General features: G+C 48.5%; 1 protein-coding gene across 1 annotated transcript in view; it reads right to left on the reverse strand.

Moving 5' to 3' along the window:
* Slc4a5 (solute carrier family 4 member 5) overlaps positions 1-22330 on the reverse strand; it is a 78008-nt gene that overhangs the window by 47640 nt on the left and 8038 nt on the right. The window contains 1 exon segment of the mRNA XM_085840509.1: positions 14272-14401. Within this exon segment, the coding sequence (XP_085696635.1) occupies positions 14272-14401 (130 nt within the window).

The following is a 22330-nucleotide window of genomic DNA, read 5'->3' on the forward strand; positions in this document are numbered from 1 at the left end:
AATCACAGACAGGATGGACATGATGGAGTAGGGAGGCCTTGGACAGCGAGCAGAGGCATCACCCAACCAGGCCTCCCATTCAGAGGCAGCTCCAGACAGCTGGCAGAGTCCCCAGGGAAGCTAAGCGTCCCAGCTGCAGACTCCAGTCCACCATAGTGACAGATCTTCCCCAAAACACTGGGCAGCTTCTACCTGCACCAACTGGAACCTGAAGGGAAGTGTTCTGGGCCACCTGCTTTTAAAGTCCCCCTGAAAAGCAAGTTTATGGGGTCAGTGGGGAATGGTCTAAAAATGAAGAGGACTGGGGGTGGACATCCCTTAGCGGATATTAAACCGCAGCCTGGGGCCGGGCGTTGGTGGTGCACGCCTTTAATCCCAGCACTTGGGAGGCAGAGGCAGGCGGATTTCTGAGTTCGAGGCCAGCCTGGTCTACAAAGTGAGTTAGGTCAGCCAGGGCTATACAGAGAAACCCTGTCTCACAAAAAAAATCAAAAAACAAAAAACAAAAAACCGCAGCCTGGAAAAGCTTCAGCTGGGCCAGTGAGATTGTTCACAGGTGGGAGTGTAGCTACCAACCATGAGCTGCAGGGTTGTTTTCTTTCCTTCCACCATGTGGGTTCCAGGAATCAAACGTAGTCACTAGGCCTGGCAGCAAGCACCTTTACCTGCTGAGCCATCTCTGAAGCCCAGGCTAGTGTCAAACTCACAACCCTTTCCTTCACCTCCCAGGTACTGGGATCATAGGGACACATCACCACATCCAGCTGAACTCAGACTGCATGCACACATGTGTGTATGCTTATGCACATGTATGTGCACTGGTGCACATGAAAGCCAAAGGTTGTTGATATATATGCATGTGTGTGTGTGTGTGTGTGTGTGTGTGTGTGTGTGTGTGTATGTGCTTGCCTGTATGTCAGTGCACTATGTGTATGAAGTGTCCATGAAGATCAGTGGAGGGCATCAGATTCCCCGGAACTAGGATTGCAGATGATTGTGAGCCACCATGTAGGTTCTGGGAACCAAGCTATAAAGCAGCCCCTGCTTTTAACCCTTTCTCTGGCCCCCTCATCTTATTGTTTTGAGACAGGCATTAGCCAAGTTCAAAGAAAAATAATGTAAAAAAAAAAAAACTGGCTGAAAGGGGTTGGGGATTTAGCTCAGTGGGAGAGCGCCCTGGGTTTAGTCCTCAGATCTGAAAAAAAAAAAAAAAAAAAAAAGAAAAAGAAAAAGAAAGAAAAAGGAAAAAAGAAAAGTAGTGTGTACCCGGAGATTTGCTCGCTAGCACCCACGTGGCCGCTCACAACCACCCAGGGGCTCTGATGCCCTCCTCTGAACTCAATGGTGTCAAACATACATGTGGTATAAAATACATATAAAATAACAACAAATAAATCTAAAAAAAATTTTAAGGTGTTCTTATTTTTTTTGGAGGCATATATTCAAGCATTTACATGTGTAATGATAAGGTAGTTGTAACTTGTGCTAACATGACCTAGCACGTCAAGGCAGGGTGTGTGGGACCTTGATATTGGCCGTGAGTTAACTGGTAAGGGTTGACAGCCAGGCGGTGTATACATGGAGCTGCATTCTGATGCACACTGCTCTCATGAACTTCCCACTTTCTATAACCCAAATGCTTAAATATTTTCTAAACTGAATAAAGGCACGGGCCCTTTCTAAGGAGTCTGGTCAAAGCCAGCTTACCAGCTTGTGGATGCCTGACAGAACCGTTCGTGTAATCCCCAACAACTCACTGTAAAGCAAGCTTTATACCACAGTTGGCCTTAAAAAGCACAAATTAGAGTCAGAGAAGCAGGTCAAACAGAAAGAAAATCTCTGAGTTGGAAAAAGACTTTTCGGTATTTCACCCAGTCCTCAGCAGTGCCGAGGCTTCCACTTCCGTGCGTGCCAGAGGCAGGAGCCAGGTGCCCCTTTCCCTGAACAGAACCTTAAAGAGTCACATGTCCCAGAAAACAGCTCTCTGTCACAAACAGGGGAGGTCCAGGCCTGAGGCTTTTCTTCAGCTGGTAACTCAGACGGATCGGTTGCCGCTGATCCAGATATAATAACAAGTGTCCTGGAGCTAGCCACCAGGTACAGTCCAGGCTTCCAACACAAACCTCTAGGCACGGGAAGAAGCTGTCCTTCAGGGAAGGTCTAGAATTGGACTATATAGTTCAGACAGTAGAGTGCTTTCCTTCCCAGCCTGTGGTTGCTCCCTGAGCATCACATGAAAACAACCCAGCCCAGCCAGGTACAGTGGTGCACACCTTTAATCTCAGCATGTAGAGGCAGGGGCAGGGGCAGGGGCAGGGGCAGGGGCAGGGGCAGGGGCAGGGGCAGGGGCAGGGGCAGGGGCAGGTAGATCTCTGTGAGTTGGAGGCCAGTCTGGTCTACATAGTGACTTCCACACTAGCCAGGGCTACATAGTGAGACCCTGTATCAAACAAAAACAAAACACCAACAAGCATGATGGTACAGGCACTTGGGAAGTTGAAAGTAAAGGCAGGAAAATCAGAAATTCAGGGTTGGCTGGCCAGATGGCTCAGTGGGTAAGGGTGTCTGCCAAGAGTCTAGTGATCTCTGTTTGATCCCTGGAACCCACATACAGGTGGGAGGAGAAAACCAACTCCAGAGTCAGCCTCTGCCTCGCATCATGTGAGCATACAGGCACACATACACATTTTGAAATAATTTAAGCCAAGAAGTTCACAATCATTCCCAGCTACATAGCTGAGTGTGAGGCCTGCCTGAGCCACACTGCCCAGGCTGAACCTCACCCAGACTGAGCACATCTGACTCAGAGCACCAGGAATCACAAATCATTGTTATTTAAAGGGAAGACACAGGACGGCTGCTGAAACAGCTGGGCTGTGAAGAGCACTGGCTGCTCTTGCAGAGAACTAGGTTCGAATCCCAGAATCTACATGGTGGCTCCCGACCATCCAGACTCCAGCTCCATGGGATCTGCTATGTGGGCTTCCTGCACACTCAACGATCACTCTACCAACTGAGCTGTAGCCTCTGTGGAATCTGTTGTTTGTTTTGTTTCTAATATAAGGACCCTGTACTGGCTGGTTTTATGTTAGCTTGACACAGTTTCCCTCATCAGAGAGGAGGGAATCTTGGCTGAGAAAATGCCTCCGTAAGAGCTGGCTATAGGTAAGTCTCTAGGGCATTTTCTTAATTGGGGGAAGGTTAGCACAATGTGGGTAGTGCCATCTCGGGCTGGTGGTCTTGAGTTCTATTTAAAAAAAAAAAAGGCTGAGCAAACCAGTAAGCAGTACCACTCCATGGCCATCAGTTTCTGCCTCCCATTTTCCTGCCCTGCTTGAGTTCCTGTCCTGACTTCCTTCGATGATAAAGAGTGGTGTGGAGGTGTAAGCCAAAAAATCCCTTTCCTCCCAAGTTGCTTTTTTGTTTGTTTTTGTTTGTTTGTTGAGACAGGGTTTCTCTGTGTAGCCCTGGCTGCCCTGGAACTCACTTTGTAGACCAGGCTAGTCTCGAACTCAGAAATCCGCCTGCCTCTGCCTCTGCCTCCCAAGTGCGGGGACTAAAGGTGTGCGCCACCACGCCTGGCTCCCAAGTTGCTTTTAGTCATGGTGTTTTATCACAGCAAAAGTAACCCTCAGATAGTTCCCCCATGTAGTCCAAGCTTGTCTTAAGCTTGAACTGTTGCCCAGGTGGCCTTGAACTTGTGACTCTCCTACTTCAGCTTTCTAAGGGCTGGGATTTCAGCTATGTCCTGCCACATGTGACAATTTTAAAGCATTTTTAAAATGCGATTCGATCTTCTGAGCAATGCAACATCTGAAGCTCAGGCTATGTTGATTCTAAGCATTTATTTATTTATTTTAAGAAACACATATTGGTGGGGCTGGAGCCACAGCTCAGCAGTTAAGAGCACCCACTGCTTTTTGCAAAGGACCCAGGTTCTGGACCCAGTACCCAAGTGACAGTCCATCATTTTCTGTAACAGCAGTTCCAGAGGATTCAATGCCCCCTCTGGCCTCTGTGGATGCTGCATGCACACGCATGGTGCCCATGCTTACATGCAGACAAAACACTTCTATACATAAAATAAAGTCAATCTTAAAAAATAAAGAACGGGGCTGGAGAGATGGCTTAGCAGTTAAGAGCACTTGACTGCTCTTCCTGAGTTCAAAGCCCAGCAATCACATGGTGGCTCACAACCATCTGTAATGGGATCTGATGCCCTCTTCTGCTGTGTCTGAAGACAGCTACAGTGTACTTACATACAATAAATAAATAAATCCTTAAAAACATAATAATAAAGAATTATTAGATGGCTTGGCGGTTAAGGGCATGTGCTGTTCTCACAGAGTATTTGACCTCATTTCCCAACACCTGTGTCAGGAGGCTCACAATCCGCCTATAATTCAAACTCTGAAGGAGTCCATGCCCTCTCCTGGTCTCCTTGTGCACCTTCACACATGTGCACAAATCCACTCTCCCCAGACTCATAAGAAAAAGATAATAATAGTTTTAAAAGGAAAATCCGTACTTGTGTGAATTTTTTCCTTTGTTTCTTTTTTTGTTTGATTTTCATTTTGTAGCCGAGGCTGGCCTTGAACTTACTATGTAACTGAGGGCGTTCCTGGACTCTCAAGTGCTGCTCTGTCTGCTTTAGTACAGAACTTAAGTTTACTCACCTAGGATGCATGAGGTCCATGCCCCTGCCGTGGTCACTCTGTGCCACCCATGACTTTATAATCTTCTCAGCCCCACACTCACCCCAAAGTCTAACTTCTATAGGTAGCTTTAACAGCATCTGTCTAAGGCCCATTTCTAATCCACTAAAATGCTTTTATTACATTCTTTAAATTTGGAATATTTATATGTGTGCAATTTTGTGGTCATGAGAATGCCACAGTGTCCTCATGGGATTCAGAGGGCAAATCTCAGGAGTTGGCTCTCCCCTGCTGCCATGTAGGACCTGGGGAATGAACTCAGGTTGTCAGATTTGGCACCAGGCTCCTTATCCATTGGGCCACCTCAACAGCTCTGTACCTCATTCTTATATACGTAACGGGAACATTTTTTTTAAAAATGTATTTATTTTCTTTTATGTGTTTGAGTGTTTTGCCTGCATGTACAAAGTAAGAACAGCACACGTGTAAAGTGCTTGCAGAGGCCAGAAGAGATGTCAGATGTCCTGGAACTAGAGTTAGAGACAGTTGTCTGCCTTTGTTTGGGTAATGAGAATTTAGACTGGGTTTTCTGGAAGAGCAGTGAATACTTTTAACTGCTGAGCCATCTCCCCAGCCCCTAGATTCATTTCTTAAAAGTAATATGAATGTGAGCTGACTCTCATCATCCAGCAAATTATTCAATCTTCCAGAGGAGTGATATCAGGACTGCATGTCCCAGCAGGAACTGAAAGTGAGTGTTGATCAGTTTATAAGCAGCTTTCCTCGAGGTCGCTAAGGACTCAACAAGAGCTGTCTGGATTCTGTCCTTTCCTAGAAATTCCTTCTCTGGAAACGGGGTGAATGTTTTATCAAGGGTGGAACACCTGGAGCTAGAGAGATGGCTCCGCAGGTAAGAGCACTGATGCTTTTGATTGGGATCCAGTTTGGTTCCCAGCACCCACAAGGTGGCTCACAACCATCTGTAACTCCAACTCCAGGGAATCCAATGCCCTCTTCTGACCTCTGGAGGCACCAACCATACATGTGGCACAAATATGAACATATAGACAAAACACTCACACATAACATGAATAAATCCAATTTTTTAAAAAATTTAAAGAATGGAACAGGTATGCCAATTCTGTTTTACTGTCACAGTTTACATGACAAACACACTATGTAAAATCACACAGGGTTGATTAAGGTTCAGTAGGTTAAGGTACTTGCTTTTGAATTCAGTCCTCAGAACCCACATGATGGAAGAAGAGAGAAGAAAGAGAACAGACTCCCACAAGTGTGCTTTGTCCTCTACATGCAGTGTACAACACATGCGTGCACACACACACACACACATACAGAGATATAAAAATAAATAAAATGTAATTTAAAAAAAACATATGCATTAAGGTTGATGTGTGAAATAAAGCACACCGTTCCTACAACGGATCTAAACACACACCCATGGTTTGTCAACCAAACCTAGCAGTGAGTTTAAAATACTCCATATGTAAGCCATGGCTGAAGTGTTGACATACACTCAGAGAGTTCAGACAGCATCAGCGGGGCTGATGACACCAGAAGGCTTCACTGGCTTATTGGGATAACCATTTTCATCTAGGCTCAGAACTTCATCTTTTTAGGTTCCCAGGGATGATCAGATACAAAGCTGATGACCAGCAATGAGCAGCTTCCCAAGAGCTGATGTATAACCTAACCGCCAGCCTACTTATCTTACAGTAAGCTTTGTAAAAGCCTCTCAGCCTCCAGCCCTTTCTTTCTCTCCTTGGTAGACATACTGGAAAGGTCACGTTATCAGCAGAATGCTGCTCAGTATAGCATCAACATGAGACAACTTGGCTAAGTGGTCACAACGTTTAATAGACTCGGGATAAGGAGCTGAAGCCCCTGTCTCTGAAGATGAGATGTGTCTGAGACCAGGACCAGACTGTTGGGGCCCTTTTACTTAGACTGTTCTAGAATGAACCCACTTTCTTCCTAGCATGATTACCCGAGTCTCTGTGATTCAGTCTTCCTTTATACTTGCCTAAGAACCTGGGCAAGGCTTTGGTGATGTCTGCCATTTGGGAATTCTTGGTGAGCCATCCTGTCCCAGGAAGTAACTGTAGCTGTGGGGAGTGGATGTCCTGCTCCTGTAGACATGTACATATACAAACAGATGAAGGGAAAGGGGAAAAAAAAACCCATAGACATGTACATATACAAACAGATGAAGGGAAAAGGGAAAAAAAACCCATAGACATGTACATATACAAACAGATGAAGGGAAAAGGGAAAAAAAACACAAACATACAAAGTGGATAGCAACTGGAAAACACCACCAGAAGTTGACCTCTGGTCTACACACACACACACACACACACACACACAGGCATGCTCATGCATGCACACAGGCACACATGCATGCATACATATGGTTGAACACACTTACTCCTATTTTCCTGCTTGTTCACTATAAACTTCAGATGTGTGTGTGTGTTTGGTAGTGAAGGAAGAAGAGAGAAGGAAGGTCCAACACCAGGTGGAAACCAGCAACCTTCAGCACTCAGACCAGTGGGTCAGCAGAAGGTGAAGCAAATAACTGCAGAAACCTTCACCTGACCTCAAATTTCCATACATGGCTCTACTGTTAAGAAACACAATAGCCGCAGGGCAGTGGTGGCGCATGCCTTTAATCTCAGCACTCGGGAGGCAGAGGCAGGCAGATTTCTGAGTTTGAGACCAGCCTGGTCTACAGAGTGATTTCCAGGACAGCCAGGGCTATACAGAGAAACCCTGTCTCAAAACAAAAAACAAAAAAACAAAAAAACAAAACAAAACAAAAAAAACCAAAAAAAAACAAAAAACAACCCTCCCTCCCAAAACAAACAAAAACAAAAAAGAAAAGAGAAAAAAAAAAAAAAGAAACACAATAGCCACAGGCCTGGACCCACTGCCCTGGGTACCAGCAGCCTGAAACTCTACCATGTCACTCTTCCACTCCCTCCCTCCTCAAACCTTCTGGGAGCCCCACATGCACCTAGGGCCAGGCTCCACTCAACAAGCCTGTCTCGGCCTTCTGCCCCGTTACACCCTTCTCTTTCTTCTCTCTCATTTCTATTAGCATCCAAAACAGGTTCACATGTCTCATCCTCAAAGACAAAAGCCAAGCTGAGGCCACAGGTCAGAGATGCCATAGCATACACGAGGCCCTGGGCTTCCTTCTTGAACAGTGCATGAACAGTAGCATTGAGGTTGGAGATCGGGCTTAGTTGACAGTGTGCTTGCTCAGCATGTAAGGGAGAGCTTTGGTCCTTGGTACTGTATAAAAATCTGAATATGATGGGCTAAGGAGATGCTGCATAAGTTGGGATCCATTGGAAAAAGTCTAGCGGTGGTGTGCACCCGTAACCTCAGGGCTGGGGAAAAGGTAGCAGGGCAGAGATAGGCAGATCTCTAGAGCTGCCCCTAGCCAGCCTGGTCAACTGGTGAACCCCAGGTTCAGTGAGAGAGCCCTCAAAGGTAACATGGAGAGCGATTGAGGAAGACACCTAATGTTGACCTCCGACCTCCACACACATGCTTACACACATGTACCTGTGCATGTACACACACAGAAACTTGTATAATCACACAACACACTGTCTGCAAGTGTTATGGTGACCCACACCTTAATCTCCGCTCTCAGGTGGAGGGACGTAGGAGAGTTAGAAGTTCAAGGTCATCCTCCACTACGTAGTAAACTCAAGGTCAGCCTGGACTTTGTCTCAAAAATTAAATAGATAAATAAATTTTTAAAAAGCTGAATGAAGACTTCCCTCCATCCTGTGCTCTGCTCCAGAGACTTCCGCTCTTGGACAAGGCCCTCAGCACAAATGCTCATCCGACTTCCAAACACAGAGCTCACCTGGTGCCGCCTGTGCTTCACCACTGAGCCAGCTCCCCAGTCCAAGCCTTTTCCTTTGATCTCTTCTCAGCACTAAAACCAAATAGTCTGTCTAACATAAAGAACTATTCTGTCTTTTCCCATAAACCCTTTCAGGTCCCCAAATTCTCAGCACCCAGCTTGGCCTCTCCTTTCTGGCTTGATTTTTAGGCCTGAAAATACCCCATTTCATCTATTAGGTACCTGCTAAGTAATACCAGGCCACTCTCCAGCCCTTGCTCCTGGGGCCTCTCCCTCGTTGCCTATCTTTGCTGTGCTAACTCTGATCCACCCTCCTGTCTTGGTGTAAACACCCTTCCTCCTGGAAGGCTTCCTTGACCCTCTCATGCCTCTATGCATCCACACTGCCCTCATTTCCAAGTATGCCCTGATGTGACTTTGTGCCTCACTACACAGAAGCCAATTAAACAACGACAGCATCTGCCATGTTCCATTTTTAAATGGCTCAAGGCTTATAGTCAGGAAGACCTTAGTAACTATTACTTGAGTGAGTGAAGGAAGTTTGTTGACTTCCACACTGAGTGGCCTTAGCTTCCTCCTCTGATTTATAAAGGGGGGTAGTTCTGTCCCTAGAAGGCCGACCCAGAGGGCTGGAGAAGCTTTCAGTCCCATGCAGAGAAGGGACATATTCTAAAAGAGCTTTATGCAGGATCGTAAATGAGAGCGGGTTCAAGGCTGATGTGGGAGCCCAGGTTCCCTCCATCCTGCTGACGTGTGGAGAACAATTCAGAACTTTCGAGAAAGTGTCCTAATGAGGAACGAGGGATGTAGCTCAGTTGATGGAGAGCTGGCCTAGAGTGCATGAAGTCCTGGGCTCAACCCCTAGCACCATGTGCACCAGACAGCAGGAGGAGCAAGGCTCCAAAACCATCCTCCATAGCCACACAACAAGTCTGAGGCCAGCCTGGGCTGTATGAGACACTGTCAAAAAGGAGAGCAAGCACTCCAATTCAGCTAAGCTGGCCCACTTCACATGCACCTTTCAACTCTTTTCTTGTCGTGACAAGAATGTTCTCAGAGCATATGCATCTCCTAAGAACTTTCTGGCAAGTTCTTGCTCTCAGGCTGCTGAGCGGAGGCCAGAGCAGCCTGGATTTGGAGCGTGTTCTCAAGGCTCTTGAGTGTTAAGCTCTAGTTATTTCTGAATCACCCTGAAGAGTCCTCCACTCTTGGGTGCGTTCCAACCTGGGCTGTTCTCCTTCCAGCCTCTTCTCCTTCAGTCAGGCAGGCATCGGTTTGAAAAAGGTTGGGGTTTGGGGTGATTTATTTGCTCATAAAACGAGGGGATCACCCCTACCTCACCTGATTCAGCAACTCCCTCAGTCAAGGTCATTATTAGTGAGCAGACAGACAGACCACCCCCCCGACCCCATGTCGGAATGCCAAAGAGACAGAATTAATAACAGTCTATCTTATTAACAGCCTGGCCTTCCACCATCGATCACATCAGACGCGCCACTGCACATACAGTCCCGATTATGTGCACGGGGGCAAGGCTCAGCAGATCTCCAAAAGCCACTTAAATCTACACAGCAGTGACTCCTTCAAGAGCCTGAAATGTCCCCTAAACTAATAAACCCCCGACAAAGCACCGCCAGGGAAAATTCCTTGCGGATTTGAGATTTTCACTCTCTTAAGCTCCTAACTCAATAAAGCAAGCAGTCCCTGCAGCAAATTAAGTACTTTTATGAAGGCGACCCCTCCGCCACTCTCTTTGATGTGTGATTAGTCCCCTAATGCCAGGGCATGGGGTCTGTAAGAGACACCTTCAGTTGTCTTCTGTTACTCCAGAGGCCCAGAATCCACTGGGATTTGCTGATTCTTTGAGTCTGGAAACTTCTGAGACTTCTGGCTTCCCAGACATGGGTCCTACAGTCTGTTAGCTGGGAGGAATGTTAGCCATGACAAATCCCAAGCAGGCCTGACTAAGCATGTCGACTTTTGTCTTTGTGGTTGTTCGGTTTTGGTTGATTGGTGGTGGGTTGTTTTGGGTTGTGCTTGCTTGCTTGCTTGCTTTAAATTGTTGTTATTGGTCTTTTTTGTTTTTGTTTCTTTTTGGGGTGTTGTTTTGCTTTTATTTTTGTTTTTATTTTTTTACAACAAGGTACCACTGTGTAGTCCTACCTAGCCTGGAGCTTGCTAAGGTATGGCCTTGAACTCACAGAGATTGATCTGGTCTGCTTTGGGAGTGTCAGAATTGAAGGCACAAACTGTCAGTGAAGGGGGGGGGGGGTTGGGGTAAGTACTCTCTCTGCCCAGGGAGGTGGAGAAGGCAGTCCCTCTCCATCTCCGAGGAGCCCTGGCAATCCGAACTGCCCTTTCCCATCTTGTGAACCCTGGTTAGAGGTCCCAGGCTCTGTAGCTGTGGGTATTTAGCTCCAACTCCAAAAGAATTGCCTTCAGCCCTAGGTCTTCCCCTAAAAGCCAAACGGTGTCCCAGGAACGGGCTAGGGGGTGGAGGGAAATGGTTAATAAGCTTGGGAGAGCATAGCAAAGGCCAAGAGACCTCAAGCTGGAGGGTCAGACAGGTTGGGGGTGGGGGGACCATCCGGGCTTGACCTCTTGATTCTCTGGCCCTTGGCAAACTACTAGTCCTTCTGCACCTCAACCCATCTACAAAGTCAGGTTTCAGCTCTGCCCTCCTCAGGGTCACTGTGGGGCTTGAATGGGGTGAGCCTGCAGTCTCAGCACATTGGGGTTCAGTGAACCATGGATGAGAATAGGCTCTTGGGCCTGCATGGGGGGACTGGGCACAACTGTGGGCTGTGGAGCTGATTGGTTGGTTCCTTCAGGAGGACCACAGGACGTTATTCCTCTTAGTGGCCCTTCTTCCAGATGCCTTTGCAGCAGAGAAGGGGCAGAGAGGTCTGAGATGTGGAACTATGTTCTTCCCTTTGCCCAGCAACTATCCAGGCCATGGAGGGAGCTGTCAGACTCCCGGTGTCAGAGTGGTCCCATGCAGACCCTGCCCTGGGCACCACTGGGAGTTGTTAGTTTATGCATTTTTACAAGGGTCAAATATTAGATAGCCTGCATAGCAGATATTTATATTATAATTCGTAACAGCAGGAAAATTACAGTTATGAAGTAGCAATGAAAATAATTAGGGGTCACCACAACATGAGGAACTGTATTGAGGGGTCTCAGCATTAGGAATGTTAAGAACCACTACTTTATAGTATCTAATTTCTCTCTGTGGAAATTAGTTGATTGAATCCTAATTTAATCACGTTTTGTTTTGTTTTTCGAGACAGAGTCTCAGTTATTCCATGCTGGCCTTAAACAGACTACGTAGCTGAGAAGGACCTTGAACTTCTGGTCTTCCCATCGCCACCTCCTCCGTGCTGGGGTTTCAGCGGTGTGCTTCCATGGTTAGATTATGTGGTGCTGGGAATCAAACCGAGGACTTGTGTGCTAGGTACATCCTTTACCAATGGAGACACAGCCATAGCCTGGGTTTTAATTTGATAAAATCAAAATGGTTTTCCCTGAATGAAGAGATGGCTCAGCAGATGAAGTGATTGCTATTCAGGTGTGAGGACTAGAGCTCCAGCACCATGTAAAAGCCAGGTGAGTGTGACATCTCGTTTGTCTCAGTGCAGGGGAAGTAGAGCAAGCTGGAGAGCTACCGTGGCCAGACTAGCTGAGCAGGTAAACTCTGGATACAGTTGGTAAGCTCTGGCTCCAAGAGAAAAACCCTGTCTCAGAATACAAAGTGGAGGGCAACTGAGAAAAGATTCCTGGTATTAACCTTGGTACTACACACATGCACACGCACACGCACACGCACGCGCACACACTGGTGTATGTGTGCCTCAAGACAGGAAAACACACTCACCTACACACATCCCACCTGGATAGAGGCTAAAAAAAATTATTATTGTCAGGCAGTGATGGCGCATGCCTTTAATCCCAGCACCCAGGAGGCAGAGGCAGGTAGATCTCTTGAGTTCAAGGCCAACCTAGTCTACAAAGTGAGTTCCAAGTCAGCCAAGGTTACACAGAGAAACTCTGTCTCAGAAAACAAAATGAAACCAAACACAGGCAACGTTGTTCGTTTTCCGGGAAGGAGGGGGGTAATTGAAACCAGGCAAAAGCTCTTCCAACACTCAGCAGCCCTGGGGTCTCCCCTGCTGTCCTGTCTTTCCCTCCCTGCTTCTTGGGTTTTGGGTAGCACGTGGGACTACTAACCTGCTCTGTTTGGTTCAGAGGTCCGTCCCTCTGTCCCAGTCACAGCACAAATGTTACTCAGACCCAACTTCCACTCCTGTCTTCACCATGCATCTCCACTACCCTTCTAGACGGGGTCCTCCTCCTTCCCTTCCACACTCGTGGGACTCTCTCTCCATGCCCTCTTTTTGGCATCTACATGCTTGTGTGGAGTGTGTACAAGTGTGTGTGTATGTGTATGCATGCATATGCATGTTAGTGTGTGTGAGTATGTATTGTGTGCATGTGTGTGCATTCATGTGTGTGCATTCACGTGTGCATGTGTGATATGTGTGTGTATGTACATGTGTGTATGAGTGTGTATATGAGTGTATATGGGTACAAGTAACTGTGTGTGTGTGTACACATGTGTGTACGAGTGTGTATGTGTTTATATGAGTGTATGGGGGTAAGAGTGTTTGTGTGTGTGTGTGTGTGTGTGTAGGCCTGTAGTTGACATCTGAAGCCTTCCTCAATTGCTCTCCATTCTGTTTATTGAGGTAAACCTTAACCAGAGCTCAGTGCACAGCTTCTGGCTAGTCTAGGTAGTCACTTGTCCTGGGGAGCTTCTGTCTCTGCTCCTTGGCTGAGATTACGGATGACCACTGCTCCTGTCTGGCTTTTACATGGATCCCAGGGGTCTAAGCTCCAGTTCTCACAGTCGCCCGGCTAGCACTTTATCCACCAAGCCAGCTCCTTACACCCTCTTGCTTTCTTCCACGGCTCCACCTCTGTAGGCCCACTCTGCTTGTCCAAACTCTGCTGAGAATGATGAGTCATCCAGTCCTACGTCTCTTCCTCCTCCAGGAAGTCCTCCCTGTGTACTCCAGCCGGACTGGAACATTCCTTTCCATAGCATTTAGTTTGAACCACTTGACATTGAAGAATATATGGTTTTATAGTTTTGCAGGGTTGTTGCATAGGTCACTATTCCATCATGCATTTTCTCTCTCTCTCTCTCTCTCTCTCCCTATTCATGTATGTGAGAGTGCACATGTGTGTGCAGGTATGTATTTCAAGATGCAAGAACAAGCCTGTTTCTTGGTTCTGCCCACCATTTTTAGACCCTCTCATTGGTCTGGAACTTCCTTAGGCTAGGCTGGCTGGCCTCAGCTCCTGGAATGGGCATATCTTCATCCCCTGGCTGTCACTGAAGTTACAAGCACACAGCACCACTGTTAGATTATTTTACATGGATTCTGGAGACAGAATTCAGGTCCCGGTTTCTCCAAACAAGCACTTTGCCGACTGAGCTAGCCCCTCGGCTTTTGAAGTGTCGTTTCTTTGACAACAACAACCATCATTTATGTTTGCTCCCTATGGTTTAGAGTTCTAGACACAGAAACTGGCAGCTGGGAAGGTGCTCACCACAGGACTCAGGCTTTGACACCACTTTCCCAGCAGGAGATTCGGCCCAGCCTGGGCCCTGGCCACGCCCCTTCCTCTGTCCAGACTCCCTCTCACCTGGCTGACTCTTTCCACTCCATCTGGTCCCCATCATGCTGTAGAGTGTCCATCTCTGTGAAGAGGGTGGGGTTGGGAGCCTCATCTTCCTCCCCCAGGATGTCCTGCAGCTGCTCAGCAGCTGGAGACCCTGAAAAACATGAAGAAGTTGGGTCTACCAAGTGCCCAAAGGCCAGGAGGGCCCCAAGGCCCACAGGAACGGAGCAGGCACCCGGGCAAGGGAGGGGTATTTCTCCATTCTGTGAGGCTCAGTCCATTTTCTGGGTCAGCTGAACTCTTGTCTCTTTGGACTGGATTGCAGGTGTTAATCTTTGAGATAAGAAGGAATTTGGGCTGTGTTTAGATTCCAGGGTCTTATAAGTGACAGTGAAGGCTGGGGAATGGCCAAAAGCACAGCAGCGGCAGGATCCAGGACTGGGAAAGTGAAATGCAGAACACAACACTATGCACAAAAGCCTAGAACTCTCTTTTGCTCTGCTGGGTCCCGAGCCAGTCAGCGGTCACGAGGATGCAGAGGGTACACGGAAAGGCGGGGCTAGAGCACCCTGTGGGCTTTCACACTGGTGAGGGGGGGCCTGATTCCTGGGTGTCCTGCCTCCTCACAGTGACCTACTGGAAGCCACCTCCTGAACATTTCTCAGGAGCCTCCTTTCCACTCCCTCCCTCTTCCCGTTGTCTAGTAGCTCAGCGCCAGGCATTGTCCTTGGGACTGGGAAATAAAGCTGTGGAAATGATCCACGTGCTTGCTATGGCAGGACTGGAAACAACAGGTAAACAAATCCATAAACAACCGTTTGGGAGAGTGGTGAGGGAAAAGAAAAGAAAAGAAAAGAAAAGAAAAGAAAAGAAAAGAAAAGAAAAGAAAAGAAAAGGGAGGGGAGGGGAGGGGAGGGGAGGGGAGGGGAGGGGAGGGGAGGGGAGGGGAGGGGAGGGGAGGGAAGGGGAGGGGAGGGAAGGGGAGAGAAAAGACAAAACAACCAAGGAAAACAGGAAGCTATAGAGTAGGCTGGCCACAAAGCCCCTCTGAAAATTGCATTTGAAATGTGACTTGGACACAGAGGGAGGGAAGTGTGTTGTAGATGCCCTGTGGTGAGCATGCCCATGAGCATTCGAAGGGCAGTGCGGCTGCAGCTCAGTGAGCTGCCCAGGGGGATGACAAGATGTCAAAAGATGGCCTGAAGGCATCCCTGGCTCCCCTGGCTCCTCCCATCTCCTCCATGTTTTCCAGACTACTCCCTGCTCATCAGCCCCTCACTCAACCTCCCACCAACTGTCCGCAGACCTCATGAAGCTTTCCCACCTCTTCTGAGTCTCTTATCTCTTCGGTTTCTCCGACTTCTGCCTTCAATTATTGATCACTTGGTCCTTCCCTGTCAGTATTTTGAAGAACTCTTTTCAAACCTTCTAACCTCTCTCACCCCTGAAACTTCCCGGTAGAGCCAGGCATTCAGCAGCACCCAGACAAGGACCCACGGACCACGATCATCTTCATGTTGAATGTGTCCTGGAGTCCCAGAGGTAGGGGACACAGTCCACCTGGACATGAGTCACACAGTTGGCGCTTACGTGTGAGCATGATACACCTGTCACAAGGCTTAGACCACAGATTGCCCTATTGCCTCTTACCGCCACCAACCCCAGGATGCAGGCTCAGCACTCATGGAAGAAAGCCTCTGGCCATGGAACCTTCCGCTTGGCCTTGTCTGCACCCTTCCTGTGCCCCTCAGAGCCAGCCCCAACCATTAGTCCCTCTCAGTAAGCCTTTTCGGCTTCTAGCCCACTTCCGAGAGGAAATAAAGGCATGCGGATGTGAAGTCCACTAGATTCCTCTCTGCTAGCCTGTACCCTGCCGCCAACCACCCTTGGGGCCAATCCTTCCTCCACAAACCGTCCTCAGCACCTCGTCCAACAGCCCCTGATGCCTCCCTAGCCTCATCATCTCTAGGTACCCCATCCATGGCCCGGCAGCAGCCGAGTTCACTCTTTAAATATTCCTAGCAAGCTTGTGCAGCGGACTTCCAGAATCACAGTGTTCTCTGAGGGGGACCTGGTCCACACAGGGTAGAAACAATTTTCCTAGCAGAAAAAAGTGCTAGTAGCTTCTGTGGCTATAGACCCACAATGGACGTCATTGATCTAGATGTATCTGAGTTTGAAATGTTTCTATTGTTTTAAACTTATTCCACTGGCTTATTGAGTTTAAGGAAATTTCATTTAAAAAAAAAAAAGGTAATTTGTGTAGGCATAGTGCCTTTATGGCAATGCACCTTTAATCCTAGCTCCTGGGAGGCAGATGCAAAAGGATCTCTTTGAGGTTGAAGCCAGCTTGGTCTACATTGTGAGTTTCCAGAAAGCCAGGGCTACAAAGAGAGATCCTATCTCCTAAATAAATAAATATACAAATATATAACCAACCATCCTAAAACAGAACAGACAAACAAAAACCTCATTGTTTTCTCTTTTCTCCCTTCAAATTGGGAGATGACTATGGCTGTTTGCTTCTGAAGACACAAGCCAATTCCCTATGGGATCAGTCTATTAGCTACTGCTCAGTTTTGGATTTGCCTTGCTAGGAACGGGACCCAGGACCTGTATGCACTTAGCACGCACTCCACCACTGGGCTACATCCCTAGCCCGACAGCAACTCAAATGTAGATTTGCTCTCGTGGATTTTCAGTTGAAAAGCCTTGGGTGGCTCTTCATTACCTAAAGCTTGAGTTTGGTGATATGGTTCAAACCATCACCAGCAATCTGGACCTAGCCTAGTGCATCCTTGGCTCTGCTGTGCCCAAGCCCAGTCACATCAGATCACACACACAGTTCTCTGAAAACAAGGACCGTACCATCCTTTAGACCTCTGTCCCCTATTTTGTATATCTGCAATCTTCCACATCCTTCAAGGCCAGGAGAAGGCAAATCAATGGACAGATCCTTAAGAGATAGCAGATTAGAAAGCACAGGCAGGGCAGGGGTCTATACGAGCACCAGCCTGTCTGGGCAGTACCTGCTCCCTGGAACAGCTGAGCGCTGGAGTCTCCGGAGGTTGGTGCTGCCTCTGGCCCCAGCCTGCTTCTGTGGCTGCTACCCTGGCTGCGGATCTCCTCCAGTATCCTCTTCCCCACAAAACAAACTCACTTTTGTTTCTAGTTAAGCAGCAAGGGAGGCATGGAGGAGGAGGGCAGGAGAAGGACGAAAGGGAAGGTAGGGGATTGAGGCTCGAGAGAAATAGCGATGGGTGTGAGTGATTTCGTGGAAATCCTGGGAGAAACCAGCAAATGAGAAAGAAAGGGGGCGGGGGGAATCTGAGGTATGATGGAGAGAGGAGGCTTGGCGATGAAGCTCAAACAGGGACCTGTGTGCTTCACAGCAGCAGGGTGGTGGCAGCTAAGGACTGTGTGAGAACACCTAGAGCTGCCCCTCCCCTGCCCGCTCCCCGAGGGCCCCCCTCCCAACCCCCATCCCCGCCTCCCCACGAGCCCTTCCGGACAGACCTTGAGGCTCCAGTAGAGCAGGGCACCTCTCAGGCTCCTTTATAAAGGCTGGGGCAGGGAGGTAGCATTTGTACACAACCCCCTAGGGCCTCATTAAGATCTTGAGATTTTGGTGGCAGGTGAGCAGACTGTAATAGCCTGGCAGGCCCGGTGCCCTGGCCAGGACAGCCTCACCAACCGCTGGGAGCTGGGCATGGAGGTTGGGTTGTTGTTGTTGGGGGCGGGGGGGAGGGGTGCTTGCTGTGGGCTTTAGAGTGTTACATGGGGCTGGATTAGCTCTCTTCACAATTCACCAATTCCTGGACTTGCTGTCTGTACCCACTTCTACGACAAAATGACAAACATTGTCACTGAGTGGATGTTTTCTGGGAGCCCATGGACAGCAGGAACTGGTCACTTCGGGGGCATGTATGAACCCCATGGGGGAATTACTTTGCTCTCTGAGAAATGTCTAATCTGGGGTTTGGCTCAACAAGTGCTTACCATGCGCAAGGTTGAACGGAGGTCACAGAGGCTCTGAGGCAGCACTACAAACTATTCCAAAAGTCTTAGAATTGGGAGGGGGCTTGATGGTGATGAAGTGCAAACCTACAGTTCACAGATAAAAATGGGGAGTTGGTGGACACCTCAGAAAGCCCTGGTGCAGGTGAGTTGTCTGGGGAGAGCTGGCTACATACTGTCCCATGCCCAGGTCCCTGACCACATTGTCATACTTGAGGTTAGAAGATCAAGCAGGGTCTGTTGGAGATGGGGGTGAAGTGCAGCCCAGATGGGCCTCCAGGGTCTGAGACACAAGATGAGGATGAAGTCTGGTGTGTCTGAGATTACAGGCCAGGGTGCTGCTGCTGTCGCAACATCATCGGAGAGGACTGGGGCTTGAATGGGGCCTCTGTTATGCTGGGCCAGCCCTCTACTCACTGAGCTAAATCTAGCTACAAAACTAGCTCCAATCTGAGACATCCTCCTGCATCACACTCCTAGCTCAGAGATTACAGGTGTGCACCACCGTGCCTGGCTCCCACTCTGCCCATGTAAAGAAACAGAAATATGATCAGGTTCATGGGGAGCTCCAAGCAAAGTCACCATCACAGAGACCCCAGCAGTGGACATCCCAGGAGTGTCCCCACTGAGGGTCCTGGCCTCACAGATTACACTCCACTGTGAGTGTGGTCCTACTGAGTCCTACTAAGTCCTACTGAAGCACCCTCTACAGGACACACTAAGTCAGAGGCAGGGTCTACCTCCACACCCAAAGAAAGATTTCAAAAGAAACTGGAGAGACCGTTAACATTGTAGAGAGGCCAGAGCTGGGTTCATCTCTTGATGCTGCAAATTATTAGCAGTAATTGTATTGGCAATGCAGTAACCTCTGTGAGACTCAGTTTTCCTACTAATTAAGTAGAAATGATGGCATCCACTTCTCTGAATTCTGGTGGAGAATAACTGGAATAATCCTAGCAATGTGACCAGCACTCACCGGCCCCTCAAGTGATATTCCTGCCATTGTGCTTGTGGCTATGACCAGCTTCCTATCACCAGCCTGCTCCCACCCTGAGCATCCCAGGGACCTTGTCCTTTTCACTGTCTGACCCTGCCCCGGCCACTTCTGCTGGGCCCTTCCCTATCACAGCCCCTCCCTCCTGCCCACTCATGGTTTATCTTACCACATGTTGGACCACTGCATCAGAGACTTCCCTAAGGTGCTGTGGCCCCATGTACACTTAGTATGTCACAAGCTAGCCCTCCTCATGAGAAATGCCACAAATAATGGCCCCTTTGGTCTGTAGTGGAAGAGGTGCATACTGTGGGCCCAACTGTTGAAACAGACTCAGACAAGCTAGGGGCAGTGGCACACATCTGCAGTTCCAGCACTTGGGAGATAGAAGCAGGAGGCTCAGAAACTCAAGGTTAACCTCAACTGTAAAGTGAGTTCTGGGCTAGCCTGGGCTACAGAAGACCCTGTTTTACAAAAAAAGGAAAGAAAGAGAGAAAGAGACAGAGAGAAAGAGAGGGGGGGAAGGGAAGAGAAGAAAAGAAAAGAAAAGAAAAGAAACAGAAGGAAAGGAAAAGGAGGGAAGGAATAATGTGAGGAGGAAAAAAGAAAGAGGAGAGGAAAGAGAGAACACAAGAGGAGGGGAAGGGAGGAAGAAGAGGAAAGGAGGAAGAGTGGGAAGGAGAGGAGGAGGGAGAGAAGGAGGAAAAGGAGGAGGAACAAACTGGGCCTGGCCTTGGAGGGGAAATTTGGAAGCACACAGAGTGGCTTTGGGTTTTTTTTGATGTTGGTTGTTTGTTTAATGGAAGTGCACAGGTGAAGACTGCTTGCCCCACCCCCCAGCGAGGAGCAAGGGCTTCAGAACCCTAGGAAAGTTTTGGGGAGCAATTAGCGCCACCAGAAAGTCAGTGACTTCGGCCTCTGAGGGAGCCTTTCTTGTTTCTCCTCCCCCTCGGCTCTGCATGGTCAGGGTCTGACCCACTTCCGTGACATTGCTGTCTGCTGACCCGGGGCTTACACAGCAGGGGTACTCACTAAATAGTTTCTGGGTGAGTGACTTTGACTAAAATCATGAGCACATCAGCGAGGGATTAGCTGCCACAAGAAAGGAGCTAAGTGCCTGAGACCCGGAGGACTGGAGCTAGGGGTGGGGCTGTAGGAGGTGCGAGCCCCGCGAGTGGCACTGGGCCCCAGAATACAGGGAAGAGGGAGACAAAGCCTGAGGGTGCCAGGGTCGTTCTTGCCAAGGGTGTGAAGCCAGTGTTTGGGAGAGGCCTTGAGAACTCCATGCCCTGGTGTCCTGACTGAGAAATTCCTTTTCTTAAAGTTGTACATAAACTCCAGATGTGTTTTTCTCTAAGGCAGGAGAGGGAACCTGCCTGTTTGCGCTCACAGGAGTCCCTCTTGTGGAAGATGGCTTTGGGGACATGGGCCCAGCCCATTTCCCACCCCTGAAAGGGGTCTTTCAGTGATACAGGACGCCATAACCCATGAGATCAGGAGTTGTTAAACATCTGATCTGCGTCTGGAAAGTCTGAACTGCGTCTCTCAGTTAAGTGATGATTCCTGGGAAGCTGAGGGTGCAGGCAGAAAGAGGAAGGAATAGATCTGCCACACCCTGCTGGAGAGACCATGCAGCCCAGGAGGGGACTCAAGGTCGCTGTGTCCTTCAAGCCTGCCTGTGCCTGTGCCTTGTGTAGAGGCTTTTCTGCTCTCAGATGGATGGCCTATATACACTTCCCTGGCCAAGACCAATTCTTTGAAGTCTCTGCTCTCTCTCTCTCTCTCTCTCTCTCTCTCTCTCTCTCTCTCTCTCTCTCTCTCTCTCTCTCTCTCTCTCCCCTCAGCTGCCCCACTGAAGCTGATCTCTTGTAGATGAACTGTACTTTAAAGTAAGCAAGGTATGGTCCCAGGGTAAGTCACTCAAGACGGGTACGGTGCTTGTCAGAAATGTTGACCACAGCAAAAACCTACCATAGGCCATCTTAACTGACCTAGAAGTTATGTCATCTCTGTCCTCGTTGGATCTGCTGGCCTGCATGAGTGTAAGAAGCACAAAGCTGAGCCGGGTGTGGTGGCACATGCCTTTAGTCCCAGCACTTGGGAGGCAGAGGCAGGCGGATTTCTGAGTTCGAGGCCAGTCTGGTCTACAAAGTGAGTTCCAGGACAGCCAGGGATACACAGAGAAACCTTGTCTTGAAAAACAAAAACAAAACAAAAAGAAGGAGAAGGAGAAGGAGAAGGAGGAGGAGGAGGAGGAGGAGGAGGAGGAGGAGGAGGAGGAGGAGGAGGAGGAGGAGGAGGAGGAGGAGGAGAAGGAGAAGGAGAAGGAGAAGGAGAAGGAGAAGGAGAAGGAGAAGGAGAAGGAGAAGGAGAAGAAGCAGCAGCACAAAGCCCTGGTCCCTAAGAGTTATTTCTTGAACTGCCTGAGGCATTCTCCCATCTGGTCACAGACAGCTCAGTAGTTTAGAATACTTGTTTCTTTTGCAGAAGGCCCAGGCTCAGTTCTCAGCTAATTCTAAGTAGCTCACAATTGCCTGTCACTCCAGTTCTGGGAGGTTGGACACCCTCTTCTGGCTTGAGTGGACACCTTCATGTACACGGCACACATACATACCATCAGGCACACATGCATATACATAAAGTAAAAGTAAATGAGTCTTTTTTTAAAAGGAAAGAAAAGTCACATTGACATGGTATATATGACCTGTCTATAATCTCATCACTTGGCTGAGGCAGGAGGATTGCTATGAGTCGAGGCCAGCTTGGACCATAGTGATTCTCTGTTGGCTCAAGGTGTAGGAGGGTCATTTCAGGTGAGGGCTATGCCAATGGGGCTGCCATTGCTCCTCTCTTCATTGGTGACTCTGTGGAGTGGCAGTGAACTGACTTGTAACAAACATAGTTACAATAGAAACAGTATCTCTCTGTGTCTCTCTCTGTGTCCAATCCCACCCAAGTAGGTTTCTTTACTATCAATATAACTCTATATATGAAAGTCTAAGGTGTGGAGAGCCTTCTTAAAAACCCTAAGATTGTGCTGGAGCGATGGCGCAGCACTTAAGAGTGTGCACT

The sequence above is a fragment of the Mus caroli genome, unplaced genomic scaffold (assembly GCF_978045245.1).
Source record: "Mus caroli unplaced genomic scaffold, Mus_caroli_1 scaffold_7, whole genome shotgun sequence".
Taxonomy (NCBI): Eukaryota; Metazoa; Chordata; class Mammalia; order Rodentia; family Muridae; genus Mus; species Mus caroli.